This window comes from Macrobrachium rosenbergii, chromosome 27, assembly GCF_040412425.1.
Source record: "Macrobrachium rosenbergii isolate ZJJX-2024 chromosome 27, ASM4041242v1, whole genome shotgun sequence".
NCBI lineage: Eukaryota > Metazoa > Arthropoda > Malacostraca > Decapoda > Palaemonidae > Macrobrachium > Macrobrachium rosenbergii.
In genome coordinates, this window is record NC_089767.1 from 42,108,226 (window position 1) to 42,128,077 (window position 19,852).

Consider the following 19,852-nt stretch of genomic DNA (forward strand, 5'->3'; position numbering starts at 1 on the left):
CTCTGTACTAATGTGACACTTCCTATACGGAATGAGAACATTCGAGGGCTAACCTATCCAACAATGACTTGACATGCGTGGCCAATGCCATTGGTATCTGTGAAGAGAATCGGCGAACGGATGAGACTTAGGACAATGAATGATAACGTCATATGGCATCAAGGTATCCACGGTCACGTGTATGAGACCTAATGGGTTAAATCTAGGCAATGAATAATTTAGGTGGGCGTGAGAGGCGTGTGATGAGGTTACCATTTATGGCCATTTTGACGTTTGACAGTTTATTTTTAATTAATTTAGGGTCCTGCTTTTTCATATTACACCTAATACGAAACTCAAAGCAACACTTTATTCAATACTGGACTACGAGTAAACATTCCAACAGGAATTTTAATGCCACCTATAAATAAAGCTTCAACATAAATTTGATCAGACATAACTTCCAAAGAATCTTGAAAGGATAAATATTCTAGAGGCTGTTCAATTTACAGTCAAATTGATCACAGGGAAATTTAATGATAGTTATCAAATGGCCCGCAAAGGAACCTTACCTGGTGCACATCATTCTCCCCAAAATGACACTGCATAAGAAATTATCGCAACTTGAAAGCCAAAGCTGTTATTTCTTGTGCTGATACTGCAGTTGCCAACGGTTTAAAATGTAACAATTATTAATTCAATAAATGGAGCAGCAACAGTTCGACCGGAGGTTTTTCCAAATGAAATCAATCAGAGCAGTTGTTTTTCTTACAACAGGCGAAACAATTTGATTCTCCTTACCTAAGAACACCAGTATACAGACCAAGCTTCGAATCTTTTTTGTTTTTCCCTTTACAATAAGAGTAAGATTAAGAGTAATATGAAAGCAAGACTTATAAAAAATACATTACACATCGAGTGTTGAAGTCTAAGAAAAAAAAAAGGGTCTAAATACCCACCCCTTGTTCACAAATTTCCGTTCCCGTTATTCTGTTCGGCCTTGCATCCAGACCTGTGGTAATTACTCACTCTAGCACGGGCCATTGACACGTGACACCCATTACGACTTCTCACGAACGTCTTGGAAGAAATCATGCAAATTCTTAAGGAAAAAACAAAAATATTAATTATATATATAAACCATTGTTTATTTACTGCATGTTTTCAGCTTCTTATCATGCTCTGAATATACATCAAACTTATACTGTAAAAGAATAAGGATAAAAATTCTGACCTAATGAATATGCAAATTTCATATATAAACAGAAGCATTGGCAGTTCTTTCCCTCTTCAGCCAAGCTTAGGAATTATTTCAACGATTCCAAAATACCTTCCCTATTTCAAGGTAAGTCTTAATTTTAGAAGCGACCCAATGCTCTCCTGGTACCCGCCGCCCCCCCCCACCAAAACCCACACCCCAATTTCCCCTCCTCCTACACACCTGGTTTACCAGACGCGATTAAGCACCATCCCATCGGCCCAGCACAGGTGACCTAATTACGATCAAACTCCTAATGGATCATGATCTGAATTCAAAGAGAGATTATTCTATTTCGGTCAATGCCTTAAACCATAAGTTAATTCCTTTGAATTATAAAAACTTATTTGATGTTGGCCATCCCAGACTGACGCAGATATTCCTAGTTGTTGACCAGCTCTTAATGATTCGAGATTATCCTCGTGAAGAGATCCAAAGGAAGGACATACGCACACACACACACACAACTAGATCATTCGATACTCTTGTCGCCACGGCTATAATAGGATAACCCAGTCGACAGCCGGTGCCTGAAGAGTGAGGAAGGAGCAAGACGGGCTTCCATTTTGCTCTCATCTACGAAGTGCGGTGAGTTGTTTCACAATTAAGAAGGGAATACACAATGTATGTATGTATGTGTATATATATATATATATATATATATATATATATATATATATATATATATATATATATATATATATATATATATATATATATATATATATATATATATATATATATGAACTAGAAGCTGGCACCAGAAGGTATTGGCCCCTAGTTCTCAAAGAGTCTTGGGGATAAAATCACTACTTCTACTGTATGTTACACACACTGTTCTATATATATATATATATATATATATATATATATATATATATATATATATATTTATATATTTATATATATATATATATATATATATATATATATATATATATATATTATACACAGTAGATACACTCTTGAAATCGTACGGTCACGTGACATTTGAATGCAATGTGCAACTAGAAAACTTTAAAAATGAAGGAATGATTCCTGACTATTTTCGACTTATCTAGACTTCTTCCGGAGGGCTAATAATGACACTTAAAATCTACACTTACATATGCCAGGGTGCCACCGCGCACGAAAATACAGATTGGTTGATTGATTATATCTATCAAAACTGGCGTCACAACGTCTAGGTTGGTTAACGACCATTAAAAGGGGTTTGATGTGCATATCCTTAGGTGTTGTCTGGGAAGCTTCCTATTAAGGCTTTTTTAACTATTATTTTTAAATAGCACATTAACTCCGTTTTCAAGCAAACGACAACCATCTTTAAAGTTTTTACCATATGGTGGTTCTACGGCTGCTGTTGTTTTAGAAAAGATCTTTCCCAGTTCTCAATGCATCGTCTAATGCAGTGGTTCTTAACCTTTTTATTAACACGCCCCCTCTAAAAGTTGGTCCTTCCTTCCTCGCGCCCCCCCTCCTCTTGCATCTATGAGCAAAAGTCCTTCCCAGATTTAAAGGAAGATGAAAAAAAAGAAAGAGAAGGGGTGTTTTTATTCTTTTGAGAATGAATTAGTGAGATACCTGACACTGCTTCTTTGCGACTCTTGTTAAGAGAATAATGAATATAGTTAGAGAATTTTTAATTTTTCCATAGGGCTCGCGCCCCCCCTTGGATATTACCCCCAGGTTGAGAACCACTGGTCTAATGCAATATTCAGATAATTTATTTTCTTGCCTATATTCTTAGTTACGTGTATAATCATCGGTTCCAACATTTCAAAAATACAAATTCCTTTGCTTATTTATCAACATCTACAACATTCCTTAGTTTCTTACATAAGAATCAAAACATTCCCTACTTAAATTTAATTTCAAATAATCATCCCTTAGTCAAATAAAAATTCTAAATGCATAAATCAAAACATTCCCTACTTAAATGGAATTTCAAATAATCATCATTTACTTAAATGAAAATTCTAAATGCATTAGAAATAATTAACTAAATATCAAAACATATTTATAATAAACTCCCAAACCAGAACATCCTTTGATGAAAGGAAAAAAAATGCGAAATTTCCAAATCAAATCCTTTTGTAGCTTATAAAATCTCGCGGAATTACTTTAACAACCATCATAAATCGTCAAAAATTACCTCAGCAACTGTTATAAACCTCACAAACACACCTTCATGACTTATATGCGAGTGCTAGTCATTTTCCCCCGCTGCGCAGTGTGGGAACAACCCAAAATTCGTGAGCATTTTAAAGCGTCACTTTCGCTAACAGCAAAGACCACGCAATCATATTTATTATTTGTTATTATTAAAGTAGTTTAACCAGACCACTGAGCTGGCTATCAGCTCTCACAGTGCTGGCCCAGACCAGTCAAAATAGCATTAAACGAAATTTTATCTCGTCATCAAAACGATACGATGCTTAAACGAAATCTATTTGTATTTGTTTTTACACCTCGATTCAATGTACGTTATCTTGATACATAGTATACGAGCACAGAGAGAGAGAGAGAGAGAGAGAGAGAGAGAGAGAGAGAGAGAGAGAGAGAGAGAGAGAGAAGCAAGATGTTATATTGATAAGCAAGTGGTCCATCATTCGCCTGCATAGTCATTGCAACATATGATGTCGATCGGTTTGACAAATAGTAGGCGAAATCTGCTGCAACATGTATTACGACCGCAGAGAGAGGAGGAGGAGGAGGAGGAGGAGGAGGAGGAGGAGGAGGAGGAGGAGGAGGAGGAGGAGGAGGAGGAGGAGGAGGAGGAGGAGGGAATTATATCTAAACTCTTCATAAAAGCTGATATATTTATATAAATAAAACCAAAAATGGGATAAAGTTTTTCCAAAGCATAGCCTCCTAATAAAACTTAAACTGTCTTTTCAAATAAAATGGCATAATTTACGACTTAAGCCCAACAAGTTCCTCAACATAACATCTAAGAAATGTGATAAAGCAGCGCAACTGTTCGTAAAAATTAACTGAATTCAACACGCTTTATTATAACTGCAATTTAGCATCCGAGTTTTAAACTATATGTGCAACAACAACGATGACCATTATAAAATTAAAATTCAAAAACTCAAGCCATCATTTTGTTGGCATTTTACTTGTATGACAGAGGCGAATAAGGAACATGTATCAGGTAGAGAAACTGAATTGAATTGAATATAGAATTTAGGCCAAAGGCCAAGCACTGGAACCTATTAGGTCATTCAGCGCTGAAACGGAAATTGACAGTAAAAGGTTTGAAAGGTGCAACAGGAGGAAAACCTCAAAGCAGTTGCAATATGAATCAACTGTTAGGAGAGGGTGGTAAGTAAGAAGGAAGAAAGAGAATATGAAAGGAGGTACAGTAAAAGGAACGAAAGTGGTTGAAGCAGCTAGGGACCTAAGGAAGGCACGCTGCAAAGAACCTTAAGTGACGCCTACAGTGCACCGCATGAGGTCCACTGCCGGCACTAACCCCCTACGGAAACAGAGAAAATGGTTATAAAACCTGAACCAAAAAACTGTTTTGATATCTGATACCAAACACAGACAAGTCCAGAACTCAAGGCCTAGCCTCGAGGCACTGAACACTGACGAGCTAGTCATACCATCTATATATACTACTCTGCAGCAAATCATTACGCATACACCTTTATTCGTTACAATGTCATATTCTATTATTATTCTACATGAAGCATATGATTATGCTGCACACATAATCCTGAAACAGCGACCCTTAAGTATATATAACCTCTTTTTCTCTATTCCACATTTCCCAATCCCTTCCACATCCTGTCATACCTCTGTAACGGCTCAGAGTGGGATTAAACACAGTTGACCTGGCCCCCTGGGAGAACTCCCAGTCCAATTTTGCTTCTTTTTGCTTGTTTGTGTTTTGTATTTATATAAATAAAACCACACCAGTACTATTAAGGGGTCACCATCCACACATCATCCAAGATCACAAATGTATCGCAACCTAACCGTCACATAGACCAGCCGTCTCTAAAAAAAAAAAAAAAAAAAAAAAAAAAAAAAAAGCCTGATGAGCGTGTAAATGGATCACCTCGCTAACGGAAATGCAAGAGAGGGTCATTACCAAATTCGGTAGTCACGAGTGCAGATACCGCAATAATATTAAGAGGATATATTTGTCTTGTCGCTGGCAATGATATCAGGGCTTGGCGACCTCAACATCCACAGGACTGACGTGATACAATGAATGTAATAAAACTTCTCACAGATCAACACACACACAGAATATATATATATATATATATATATATATATATATATATATATATATATATATATATATATATATATAAATGACAAATTCAAAAAAAAAAATTGGATATTTCCTAACATACAAACCCACAACACCATGTGTACAGGAGTATCCTTAGGCGCGCATGCGCAGGCGGCTATGATAGACTCGCTTTTCGAGATTAGTACTAGCTATTTAAGACGCCCGCAAGGCCAGCATCCCCCAATTTGTGAATAGCTCTGTATATAATATATATACACACACATATATATATATATATATATATATATATATATATATATATATATATATATGAGCTCCCTCAAATTATCCGCTATTGTTCCCTTTAAGTACATTGCAAAACATCATTCATCCACGCATTCATCTGCCTGCGTCAAAAATGTTTGGAAAACCAGAAAGAGAAACATGAAAATAAACAAGGAACAAACAATTTTCACCGCTGCTCTTCCCAGGATATCATGACCTATGTAATTACTATTATTTGTAACATACAGACGTGAATGATCTTTCTTTATTAATGAAGCAAACCTAATGAGAAAAAGTATTGACTGATTCAAAGTCTAAATAACAATACAATCTCAGAAATTAATTCCACTGACTTCAATAGAAATATAGGCTATACAACAAGTAAAAAAATGCCCCGAAGTTTCTTCAGCGCAATCGAGTTTTCTGAACGGCGTATAATCAAGGCCACCGAAAATAGATCTAACTTTCGGTGGTCTCGATATAATGCTGTATGAGCCGCGACCCATGAATCTTAAACCACCGCCCGATGGTGGCCTGCCCTATACCGTTGCCAGATGCACGATTATGGCTAACTTAACCTTAAATAAAATGAAAGCTACTGAGGCTAGTGGGCTGCAATTTGGTATGTTAGATGATTGGAGGGTGAACGATCAACATATCAATTTGCAGTCCTCTAGCCTCAGTAGTTTTCAAGATCTGAGGGCGGACGGACAGACAAAGCCAGCACAATAGTTTTCTTTTACAGAAAACTTAAAATCCGATCACCTATGTTGCAGCAGATATGTAAGAATCAGGCCTACGCAGCACAATGCAAGAAGGCATAAAATAACCGCAATGAAGACAAACAAAAGAAGACAACGAGAAATTACTTGTAAATTCAGCCGAGACGAAATTACCATCGGAGCGGAAGCCTAATTTCGCTGACAATGCAGATTACGAGGTCGCTTTTATTTAGGCAAAGAGGGCAATAAGAAGGTTCAAGAAGAAGGTCAGGATTTGCATGGCCTTTTTTTTTTTATTTAACGGTTTTTTTTCTTCTCTGCTGGGACTCTGTTCATTATTCAAAGCACAGGTGGAATTAGCTGGAATTAATTAGGAGTGTTTTTCATTAATACTATATCCCTGGAGACAAATTAATTATGAGTGTTTTTCATTAATATTACATCCCTTGAAACACTGTCACTGGAATTATTATGAATAACAATTTCATTATATAAATGTAAACCAGCATGAGAGAGAGAGAGAGAGAGAGAGAGAGAGAGAGAAACACTTCGTGGCCCAAACCCAGGATATGCAAAATTCCATACCAGAATTAGAACATTAACTGACGTGATCACAATTCTAAGCAAGCCTTCAGGAGTGAATGTTTTCGGGTACCTAGTGCAAATATAACACAGTTTCCCTTCACTAAACAAATAAATATATATTATTTGAGAATAATAACGTTTTACTGTCCTAAATTAGCAGTAACTGGAGAACTCAAGCTGCATTCAAATTACGCGCTGCCGTGATCTAAATATGTAGCAAAAATATAATTTGTCTCAGTATTCACCTGCCTGAGCCAAGAATGTTTAAAAGCATGAAAAAACCAGGGCTCAAACATTTCATTAATGCTCTTCTCAAGGATAACATTACCTAACCAAGATTACTAACATTTGTAACGAACGTTTTTTAACATCTAAATCAAGAAAACAACATTTTTGTTTGGCTACCTAATAACATACGGAACTGCAGCTTTACTTGTTACGCAAGGAGCTTGCTAATGACAGTCCCAGACTGGTTGCGTAACATCTACAGGAAGGTGGTCTAGGAATACCATATAGTTAGAGGAACCTCTCTATAATGCCATACAGTTAAAGGGACCTTTACATAAAAGACTGATGTGAAAAAATGATGTAATGGCGCGGATGGTATTGTGAGCATTCATATGGGTTTTCGACTTCCTCCTCCACTCACATACATACACTCTCTCTCTCTCTCTCTCTCTCTGTCTCTGTCCCTCTCTCTCTCTCCTTAGGTATATATTTACGTATTTTATGAATATCCACGGATGGTACTGAAAACATTCATATGAATTTTTTCAACTTCCCGCTCCACACACACACACACACACACACACACTGTCTCTCTCTCTCTCTCCTTAGGTGTACATTTCTCTTTCTCTTTCTGGTACTCATTCTCTTTTTCAACTCTCTCTCTCTCTCTCTAGATATATATTTACGTATTTTACGAATTTTCACGTATGGTATTGTAAACATTCATGTGAATTTTTTCACCTTCCCCCTCCACACTCTCTCTCTCTCTCCCCCCTCAGGTATATATTTACGTATTTTACGTATATCCACGGATGGTACTCAACATTCATATGAATTTTTTACAACTTTTACTCCACTCTATCCACGGATGGTATAGATTTACGTATTTTAAGAATTTTCACGGATGGTATTAAGAACGTGAATTTTTTCAACATCTCTCTCTCTCTCTCTCTCTCTCCCCTCAATGGCACAATAATAAAATCTTTCAGCAGATTTCCCGACCTGAAATATTATAAGAAAAATACTTCAGTCCACTGACAAAATCATTAATCATTAATAAAATATATAAAAAAGCGTGATGGTGTCATCCACTTATGCCAGTAATAAGCAGTAAACGACTTGGGACTTACGTATGCTCTTAATATTGCATGACCTGGATATAAAGCAAGTCATACCATAATAACACGAAAGACAAGAATATAAAGAGGAACGAAGTACTGGGAGCATATAATTCATTCAGTGGCACACCACTTTTGCATGCATGCACACATCCGTTACAAGCACAATTATCCACGGATTATAATTATAATATATATACGTGTGTGCGTTTGAAAGCGTGTGGAGTTTTGATCTAGATCTGGGTCAAAATGTCTTCTGCACTGCTCACGTCATAATTCAAAGTGTCGCCAGTCTGATGATGTAGCATCTCGCTGCGAAATATAAATTTCAGGAACCTCTCTATGATATTGTTTCAAGGTTCACTATAGACATCTGGCGGTCGATAATTGTCATTCGCCCGTTCCATAATCAAGCCTCACTAAGTATTCACCCTCAATTAGTATCTTTCACGGTTGGCACACCTTTTCCATTCTTTTTCTCCTCAAGAACAATCACGAATTCACTAATATGTACTCTTCTTCAAGTGCTGGACTCTCCTAATAAAATATATATATATATATATATATATATATATATATATATATATATATATATATATATATATATATAATATATTTATATATATATATATATATATATAATCTTTCCTCATTTTGGTATCATACCAAATCCAGACCTTTGTAAAATGTAAGATTTTTTCTTCGCATTTTACCCAATCTTCGTTAATCATTTTTAACAATCTACCAATCACACGCCTTGCAACGCTGTCTACACTGTACAGCAGTTGCACTATGAATCAATTGTTAGAAGAGGGTGGTAAGTCAGGTGGAAGAAAGAGAATATGAACAGAGGTACAGTAAAAGGAACGAAAGGGGTTGCAGCTAGGGACCGAAGGGATGCCGCAAAGAACGTTAAGTAATGCCTACGGTGCACCACGTGAGGTGCAATGACGGCGCTACCCTACTGCGTGGATATTCTATTCTGTGGAAGCATCTGGTCACAGTCAACAGTCAGGTTGCCAGTTCTAAGAGGATGATCACAATACTACTAACTACTATTAACAACAGCAAATAATAATAATAATAATAATAATAATAATAATAATAATAATAATAATAATAATAATAATAATAATAATAATAATAATAATAATTACTTGTGACCTTATGATGGTATAAAATATCTTAGTGGATCTATTAGTTTTTCCTGTTAAATCCAGCATCAACTACCACTATGTTTAGATTATACTTTTTGGACAATCAAGAAAACTATGGCCTTTTACGTTTTTATGTTTCAAATCAGATACTTGGTGGAATACATAAATTCACTCTTTCCAAAAACAGACATAATGGTTGGAGACTGAAAAACAATGTGCAAAATGGGCTGGCCACCTGCACAGAATTACAAGCACAGGGGCGAGATTTCATGAGGACGTGATTCAAATAATTACCTCCCGCAAAAGCGAGTCTACCATTTCCTTCTATTTGACTTCTCTTTTTTTTCTATTTTCATCCTGGTCAAGGATGCGTCGAAGGTATGGAAATGTTCGCACTAAAAACAATTAAAAAATGGGCCGAAGTTTGTTCGGCGCAACCGAGTTTTATGCACAGCCGCTAAAGCCTATAATCAAGGCCACCGAAAACACATCTATCTTTCGGTGGTCTCGGTATAATGCTGTATGAGCCGCTGCCCGTGAAACTTTAACCATGGCCCGGTGGTGGCCTACCCTATATCGTTGCCAGAAGGACGATTATGGAATTTTAACCTAAAATAAAATAAAAAACTACAGAGGCTAGACGGCTGCAATCTGGTATGTTTGATGACTGGAGGGTGGATGGTCAACATATCAATTTGCAGCCCTCTAGCCTCAGTAGTTTTAAGATCTGAGGGCGGACAGAAACAGTGCGGACAGTAAAAAGTGAGGACAGAAAGACGAAGCCGGCACAATAGTTTTCTTTTCAGAAAACTAAAACCTGAGACAAAAAAAATTTTAAAACTACAACTGGATTTTCTATTTCATTCGAAAAACATCACAATGAGACAAAAAAAACAGAATGAACTATATATATAAAAAATTTTTATCAACTGACAGAAAAAAATTATATTTCCATTCAGCATTTGGTAAGCAACCAATCATAATCATCACAATGCCTTTGTGAACACGCCCCCAAATAGCATAAGAGAGGAAGCAAAGAATATGTTACATTTATGAACCAGAATGAATGAATGACTATTTACAATCAATTGAACTAAAAAAATTTAGGCCAAAGGCCAAGCACTCCTAAAATCTGAAATGGAAAAACAGTAAATTCTGGTCGGAGGACCTCACCAATTACATAATCATCACCGTTTGGAGAGTGATGCGAATATGGATGCCTTTGTAAAAGAACACGCCAGTTAGGGCCAAATAACGTAAAAGAGGAAGCAAGTGCACCACAAGGTATGCTACAATTTTCATTAGCCTTTGAGTTGGACAGAAAGGAAAATGAATAAAAATAAAAGAATGATGAAATTCCTAGTAATGCTATATTGCAACTGAACTTTAATTGAATCAGAATTTCTAATGTTCTCAATATTTTCAGGTCACGATGAAGAAGGCGTATCTTGTCCCAGCGGTGATACTCGTAACTGCTTGTTCGTGGAGATCGTTCTCAGACGCCTCTAGAGACAAGAGGTACCTATTCGTCAATCCAAACGCACCTATACTTCTTGGTAAGGAGTAAATTCTGGCTATATTGAAGCAAGCAAAGATTCTTGATCACACACACACACAATATATACATACACAACACACACACACACACATATATATATATATATAAAAATGCCAAAATGTATTTAAAAATATGTATTTTGTTCATTTTGGCGTTTTTTGGGCTCCTCATATTTGATGGAATTCTGTTTTAACGGAAAATATTTCACAGTCATGTATGTATGTATGTATGTTAGTATAGCTCTCTATGTATGTTAGTACTAGTATCTATATAGTGTGTGTATATATATATATATATATATATATATATATATATATATATATATATATAAATATATATAATACACTAAAGAGAGCTAGTACTAAACATGAAATATAGCAGAAACCTGACTTGAAAACCATACAACACAGTTAGAACCTCCTCCCAAATCCCAACCCCCATTTTTTAACTTTTTAACCACTTGAGGCTATGCACTTTTTCTTTCATCAATCTTTCACATTTTGCTCGCTAACACTAAACCGGTCACTTGAATTGCAAGTAGAATTATGTATGTAAATACATCTTCTATGTTGTTTTTAAAACTCCGCAATGTCTAGTGTTTAAACACGATAAAATTCCTAAGGCACTAGTCAGAGAGAGAGAGAGAGAGAGAGAGAGAGAGAGAGAGAGAGAGAGAGAGAGAGAGAGAGAGAGAGAGAGAGAGAGATAGTACTAATTTTTCTCACTTTTCCTTATCTGATAATGTAATATTTTTCTTGCTTTTTTAGTCATATCAAATAATTCCCTACATAACTTCTACAATAATAATTTTCTTCCTTTTCCTCCCTCATTTCTAAAGTAATAACTATTTTTGTTCCTCTCCCCACCCCCATCTCTAAAGTAATAACTTAACACTTTTCCTTCCTTACTTCTCAGGTAACCACTTTAAACACTTTCTCCTTCCCACAATTCTAGCCATAAATTTCTTCTCACCTTCCCTCCCTCACTTCCGAAGTAACAAATTTAACACTTGACCTTTCTCAACTTTCACCCTTACTACTGGAGTGGAAACCCTCCCACCCCCCACCCCTTCTCTCTTTCCTAACTAGAACAACAATGCTGCCCTAAATTGGAAAACTGCAGTATCTGCAAAATTTTCGAAATTGAGATATGCCACCTACTGGGCTCGCGAAACACTAATACAAAAGTTACTGCAGTTTCAGAATCATTCTTCAAAACTTTCCACGAGTTTTTAGGCGGGTCCCATTTGCAGTATCTGCAAAATTTTCGAAATTGAGATATGCGACCCATTGGGCTCGCGAAACACTAATACACAGGTTACAGCGGTTTCAAAATGATTCTTCAATGCTTTCCAAAAGTATTTAAGGGGGTCTCATTTAGAGTATCTGCAAAATCAGTTGTAAGGCAAGGGAGCACCTACCATTTTTCTCAGTTTTGTATTTCTGCAGATACTGCAGTCTTCCATTCTAGAGCAGAATGGGCTCTCTGCTCTATCACTGAACCTTCTATTACTCTCCTCCTCCTCCACCAGGCTTCCTCCTCAACATGCCCGTGTCTCTGGCCATTCCGACGATAGCTTCCGGTAAAGGAAGGTCTCTCAGCGTTCAGAATATCATTTACGAGGATGCAGAGATCCCAGAGACCCTCTACTGGGACCCGGCATACGAGGAACAACTGGAAAAGCTCATTATTTACTTCGCGCATTTGGAGGTAAGTCATGGAAATTCTTATGAACAAGAACAATGGTGATAAACCTTTAGTACTAACGACTGGTATAATACCACAGCCATGTCAAATTATAAGAAGTTCCAAAAAAATGAATATATAGAACAATGGTGATAAGTTGAACCTGGCGTCAAATATAAATGCCAAAAATATTTAATATAAAATTCACTGTTATATTAAAAATCACTGTTACTTCAGCGGAATATAATTTGTAATAAAGCTTTCTTTCTCCTGATTCTTACAAATGGTGTAAAATCCGCAACCCCGAGAAACCGTAAACCACGATTCTTCATACATAATCCTTTTATGGCAAGTAGACTCAAGTTTTATTTGAAAACATCATGTAACTAACAATTCGTCACCTTGCAGCTCTACTCTATGGGATGTCAAGAACGGCTGTTATGCGAACTGGCCGCAGAACCACAGACCTTTTCACCAATTGCGGAGGTTTTTTTGAAAGAACTCAGGTAAGGGATTACGCTTTTCCACTGTTTGATTTCATATATTTGGCAGGACATTCCACTTCAATTTTAGAAGCTGGAATATAGTATTTAGGCCAAAAGGCCAAGCACTTGGGACCTATGAGGTCATTCAGCGCTGAAACGGAAATTGACAGTAAAAGATTTGAAAGGTGTAACAGGAGGAAAGCCTCGCAGCTGCACTATGAAATAATCGTTAGGAGAGGGTGGTAAGTAAGATGGAAGAAAGAGAATATGAACGGAGGTACAGTAAAAGTAATGAAAGGGGTTGCAAGCTAGGGGCCGAAGGGTCGCTGTCGCTGCAAAGATCCTTAAGTAAGGCCTATATTCTCAAGAATCTTATACGTCTAAATATCACATTTTGTTCCAAATACTTTGCAATTTCTTTAAGTCAGAGAGAGAGAGAGAGAGAGAGAGAGAGAGAGAGAGAGAGAGAGAGAGAGAGAGAGAGAATTCTAAACTTCCAATCTATCAAAATTAAAATAACCTCTTTGTTTCCACAGACAACAACACGGGCCCGTTACACGCTCGTCTGATTCCTTGATGTGGCGATACATGGCAGCAATGAGAGAGGGTTTCACATCTCCAATTGGAGGGTGTGGGTTGTCGTACCCCAAATGCCCATTACCAGCGGAAAAAATTCTCAACATGCCAGTACTGAAAGTATGGCAGTTCCTAGCTTCGAAGCTTAACTTGAACTTGGTGTAAGATAAAAACCGTACTTGACACAGCCTACCGTATCAAGGCTTAAATATTTCTGGAACAGCCAGACACTCTCAGGAAATAATGACATAAATCGTGATATTTACACAAAATGAACGAAAACAACAGCCAAAATGCGTAATACTGAAAACTTGTTCACTATCAACATCCTATCGCGATCTTTTCACAAAACGTAAACTTCTCGAGAACTGAAACATTAAACAGCTAATTTCGATACAAATAAGGAAAGGGATTTGCAATAAACGTCATTCTTATAGAATAAGAGCAAGATTCTCCTGCCGCCAGCAACGAAATTTATTACTGCACTACGATACATTGCTCCTGCTGTAGACATCCATCACGTAAATGAACACCAGTCTAGACCATGCTATTATATTGTATACATGACTGAATTAGGACCTTTATCATCAACTATGTTTGACAGACATGGCAAAAAACTTTTCCTAAAACAAACCACAAAAAAATAAATATCAAAATAATGTATCTTTAAACACGCCTCACATACACCGTTAGCTAACAAGCAGGGAGGTAGGCTTCCACAAACTGTTTAATGTTGCAATGCAGGATATACCAAACTGGACCTTTCCTTACAGTCAATTATCCTCTTATTCAGAAAATGAACCTAACCATATGGAACAAGGCCACAGGAGCTACTGATATGAAATTCAAGCTTCCAAAGAATGTCAGATAAAAATCAACAAACACTCGGTCGCATCCACTTAATACCATACCATCATATACCAATATCAACATACCAATCTATACATTCCACTGTTCACAAGAGTTGAAGGCTTGAAGGCTCTCAAATAATGTTTCAATTCATTTTTCTAGCATGCAAGTTTCCTTGCAGAAACACAGATCTCCAGTTTTATTTTATTTTATTGACTTTCAATTTTTAATTAAAATCACAACAGGTCATTCATTAAGTTATTTATTTTGTGACATTGGGCATTAGTGTGTTATCTCACTCCATGTTGCACATCTAAGTTAAGTCTAGTCTCTTTAACCTATCAATAAATATAATTAGGCCAGTACCTAATTAAATTTGTTTTATTTAGTTCCCTATTTCCAGTTAGCATATGTGCACTCCTAGGTGTGATTTTTGACATGTGCTCTTCTAAAAGGTAAGGAAATTAGCCAACAAAAACTACAGCCAATTCATAAATGTTAACAACAGCTTCCAAAATCACTTCAAATACCATAATTCAGAGAAATTCACCACTGGTTCTACAACTTTTCTACAAAAATATACTGACAAAAAAAAACTTTAAAGGGCTTACCAGTTCAACTAACAAATATGGTTTTTGACAAAATATAATTTTCCTAAAATTCTAAAATCTGAGCAGCATGACTAGGATAAAAAATATACAATAAATCATTTTTGGCATTTTTTGAAAGACAGTTATAACTTGGCATCACTGAAATATTGCCAGGAACAAAAAATACACTGATACACACTGCTCTTAATCTAGCATTATATATCGCCCCACCATTAAAATAAATTTCTAATTCAGTAGTTAACTGGGTCATTAACTGATGAAGTACAATCTATAGGGTATGTCTGCAAGTAAGTAGAAAGAATAAACCTGTTATACTGCAACGGAAAATAAGTTTCAAAGACCCAAACCCTCACACAGCATGGTAAAGACGCAGCACCATTGGTTAGGTTAGGCTCAATATATTTTTGTATTTCAATCGTTTTGTGCTTTCCCCCCAAAACAATCCTGTGGTTCCTCATAGCCTAATTGCAAGACATAAGGGGAATGCAGTATCTCTAAAACTACTAATTTTCTACCAAATGTTAGAAATGTTCAAAGAACAAAATAAAATGTCGGAAAATCATATAGCCGTTTTCAACTCTGGACTGCAATTACGGTTTAGTTAAATTTAAAAAAAAAAAAAAAGAAAGTTACACATAGGCCTAAAAGAAAAAGTTTTCATTTTTCAAAACAGTCATCTTTAAGTGCAGCCTATAAAAACATTTTTGAAACCAATTACAATACATTAATCACTCGGTGACCACACGTAATTATGAAAAACAAACAATAGCCCACAAGGCTGCCCATGGTGGTGTAACCTGCGATGGCCAATTAACCTAATTACTGCCAACTAAATATTCCCATATAAAATTAACAAAATATCATACAGACAAAGGAATCGTAAGTTTATTTGCTTTCTTGTATGCATTTTTTTTTTACCTTATAGCAGAACGGACACTGGGAATTAAGTTATGAAGGTGTGTTTTTTTTTACCGTACGTTTTCGCTCTCTGAATAAAAACCTCTTAACCCCTGTGGTCCTATCTTATTATATTTGGGCATTTTAATGGCTTAATCAATCATTTGACACGAAAATTACTGACGAATTCGTTTAAATTTCATAAAAACTCTCGACGGTTTTAGAAATGTCAGTGTCAATCTGCCGTAAGACATAAAAACATTGCTCATTAAGCCCACTAAAGTTCTCACTTACTTCAAATTTCTGCAGAAAACAACTCAGGAATATAATCTTGCTCACTCAAAAATGACTGAGACGGAACCAGTCTCCAGGGGACACACGAGAAATACAACTAAACGTCACAATGGTTAAACTAGAAATGCAAACTTTCGAAGTTTCTCACTCGAAATCTAATGTAAACATTAAGGGTTTCTTCACTTACCTACAGATATGAGCTATAAGTAGATCGCGTTTGCAATTTTTGTTGAGTAAAATTTGAAGTTGATAGCAAATACTGAAAAGTATGATACTTTCCTTTATGAAAGGTGTGATTTTTTAAGCACATAATTGATTACCAATCTTCCAGTAAGCATAAATATTTCAAAATCTTTTATTTTAAGGGGGTTACAGTACGTAAACCTCCATTGTCTGAGACACCACAGGTACGTCCTTACACTACTAGTATTTGTGCCTCTTTTGGTAATATATTTATAAATGAAATGCATATATTAGTGAATGATAAGTAAATCTCATTGAATAAACAACGAATGAGACTTTTCACATTAAATGCTTACCTTTTGAACACTGTATTTATGGACTCACAAAGAATTTTAATAATCTTCAGGTTCGTATCCTTCCATTAAAACGCATTTTGGGTTATTATCAGGGAAGTCCGAGAACACAAAAGGTGAATAAGACCATTAATACTTGAGAGAGGGGACAGGTGAGCTGTAAAGTGCTCCATTTCAATCATGTAATCAGAATATCTTACATAAATAAAAATCAACCAAAAAGAGGTTCATCTTCGCAAGGAAAATTTCTGTTGGACACTATTAAGCACCATCAAATCTTTGCAGTGTTGTTTTCGTCAGTATATCATAAACTTCATGTTTATTTGGAAGGGAAAGCAGTAAATCCTTTATATGAAACAGCTTTCTTGGTAAAAGGCTGCTTCACAGCCCTTGGCCAAGTAAACAGATCTTAAAGTAAGCAGTGCTGGTATGTATCTGGGTAAGAATAAACATTGAAGCATTGTCTGTTTATCCAACTAAATTCCCTTTCTGTTCAACTTACATTCTGCAATCAATGAAACAACAAACAACTGCCCCAAAAGACATGTGGAACAGCCTGAAAGCAAAAAAAAAAAAAGACAAAGACAGTGTAATATGATTTATTAAGTATTGATTCACAAGTTTTATGCGTCAACACCTGAATAACCAACATACTAAACCGATTCCAAAATAGACTAGATTATACAAATGACTAGAATGTATATATATATATATATTGCTTGATCCACTAATAATTACACACTTAAGTAAAACCAGCAGATTCTTGTGCCTGAATATATTAAAAACTAACACAGGTTGAGATTTGGAGAGAGAGAGAGAGAGAGAGAGAGAGAGAGAGAGAGAGAGAGAGAGAGAAGGATCACGTTTATTTGCTTGTCTGAACTGTAGCCGTCTGCTCTCTTTGTAATGCTAAAATCTGTCAGGTATCAGAAAAAAAAAAAAAAAACAGAAGAAGCCTGAATGTAACCATGAGAAAAATAAAAATAGAACTATACACAGAATAAACAGTATATGAAAATTGAAATAGGGGGGACCTTAGGCTAGAGCAGCGCGGTTGAAAAGGGAGGGAGGGGGGGTACTGAGACGGTTAAATGCTAATTATAAACCTTAATAATTGCAAGTCATACTCTTAGCAACAATGATGATGCACTTAGTGTAATATTACTCTAAAATAGTAATCTACCGCTTTCATCTCATACATATATTTATATATGTACATACATATGTACATATATACATACATGTATACTGTAGTGTATAGATATACATGTCGTGCATATACTTATATACATTATGGTGCGTGTTAAAGCAATCTTTCACAAATCCACTGGTATTTACAAATGAATTTCTCCATTTTGGCAGAGATGTGAAACTCACTGCTGTTATCACGACCCATGATAACTCAGTAGAGGAATTATATTCAAATACAGAAAAGGATTTTGTATCCTACACGAGGAAGAGGAAAAATCAATTCCCTGATCTTCACTGAGAGGACTGATTACTTTAATGTACACATATTTATGTATAACAATATACACGAGTGTATACATATACATAATATACATGTATGTATATATATAAATACATATACTCTACATATACAGATACATATTTATACATCTATAAATATATACTGTATATAAATATATTTAATGACTGCCACAACATTCCAGTAATGACATATATCCTAATGACATTACTCACAGTAACAGAACTTTTTTTTTATCACATACAACTGTCTAGAAACATAAATGCTTTATATCTATATGAGGAACAAAAATGTGTATCCTTGAGGACTTTCAAAAATGCACAAAAGAAAATGAAGTCACTTCAAAACATAACAACAACGAATTGATAAAAATGCTTATATCGATCAGATCTTGTCCATAGCCAAGTGAGACAGCTTCCGTAAGCCAGGTATAAAATGCAGAATTGGTAAATTGTTCTCAAAGAAGAAATTTACATAGAGCAAAAACTTCCTAATAAGAAAAACAGTTATAAAAGATAATTTAACTAAATGAACATGAGAAGAATACAGTTTCTCAAAGGGCTGGCCAAACGGTTCGAGAATTTAAACAGCAAGGGATATTTACTGACTCGTAATCCACTGTGCATGGTTTGGTGAAAAGTGTGAATTTAAATATAGTACAATTCCTTGGGCAAAGGAGAATGTACTACTAACCTTACTGTGAATATAAATACATATTTCCATAGCTGGACTGTAATGTTTTCTGCAAGATGCACAAAAGGAAACGAGACAAATATATGTAAAATACAGTTGTCATCTTATTTATAGTTTGTCTATCATGACCAACTGGATCATCCTGTAATCAGTTCTTCCAAGTTTTGTACATAGGTGAGTGCCTAGTGTTTATGTGAAAAAATAGGGAAATTTAAGCTCTACATACATTTCTCTTATTCAACATGGAAAGAATCATTCACCTTCGAGAAGTAATTAAACCGCAGATTTATTTGGCATAAAACATGTTTTCTCCACTAGGTAACAAGCCCCGACAATGATGCACCTATGCGTAACATTTCCTCAGACCAGAAAGAGAACATTGGATGCTTTTACAATATTTGATAAACTTTTATTCGGTTTGGAAAAAGAGAAAACCTCAATACAGAATTGAGGCATCTACTTTCACTCACAGCATGGCCATCCATTTGAAAAGCTATAAGGAATTAACTACCATATTTTCCATATACATAACGTAACAGGATCCGTTGCCCGCAAAAGTAGCCTTCGGAGATATTCATATAAAAATTTCCTTTA

The 19,852-nt window shown here is 35.8% G+C and overlaps 1 protein-coding gene across 1 annotated transcript; it reads left to right on the top strand.

Annotated features, from left to right (window-relative positions):
* Nucleotides 1–1,714: 1,714 nt before the first annotated feature.
* Nucleotides 1,715–15,069, top strand: LOC136853278 (uncharacterized). The gene is made up of 5 exons (XM_067128639.1): nucleotides 1,715–1,825; nucleotides 11,011–11,140; nucleotides 12,674–12,852; nucleotides 13,237–13,334; nucleotides 13,850–15,069. The coding sequence occupies exons 2-5, from the start codon at nucleotides 11,017–11,019 to the stop codon at nucleotides 14,052–14,054; spliced, it is 606 nt and encodes a 201-aa protein (XP_066984740.1). The 5' UTR covers nucleotides 1,715–1,825; nucleotides 11,011–11,016; the 3' UTR covers nucleotides 14,055–15,069.
* The last annotated feature ends 4,783 nt before the right edge of the window (nucleotides 15,070–19,852 follow it).

Bases quoted from the DNA above. Each gene is read 5' to 3' on its own strand.
- LOC136853278 (XM_067128639.1), top strand. From the start codon at position 11,017: ATGAAGAAGGCGTATCTTGTCCCAGCGGTGATACTCGTAACTGCTTGT. The intron at 12,853-13,236 runs GTAAGTCATGGA...GTCACCTTGCAG, and splicing joins TTTACTTCGCGCATTTGGAG to CTCTACTCTATGGGATGTCA. The intron at 13,335-13,849 runs GTAAGGGATTAC...TTGTTTCCACAG, and splicing joins GTTTTTTTGAAAGAACTCAG to ACAACAACACGGGCCCGTTA.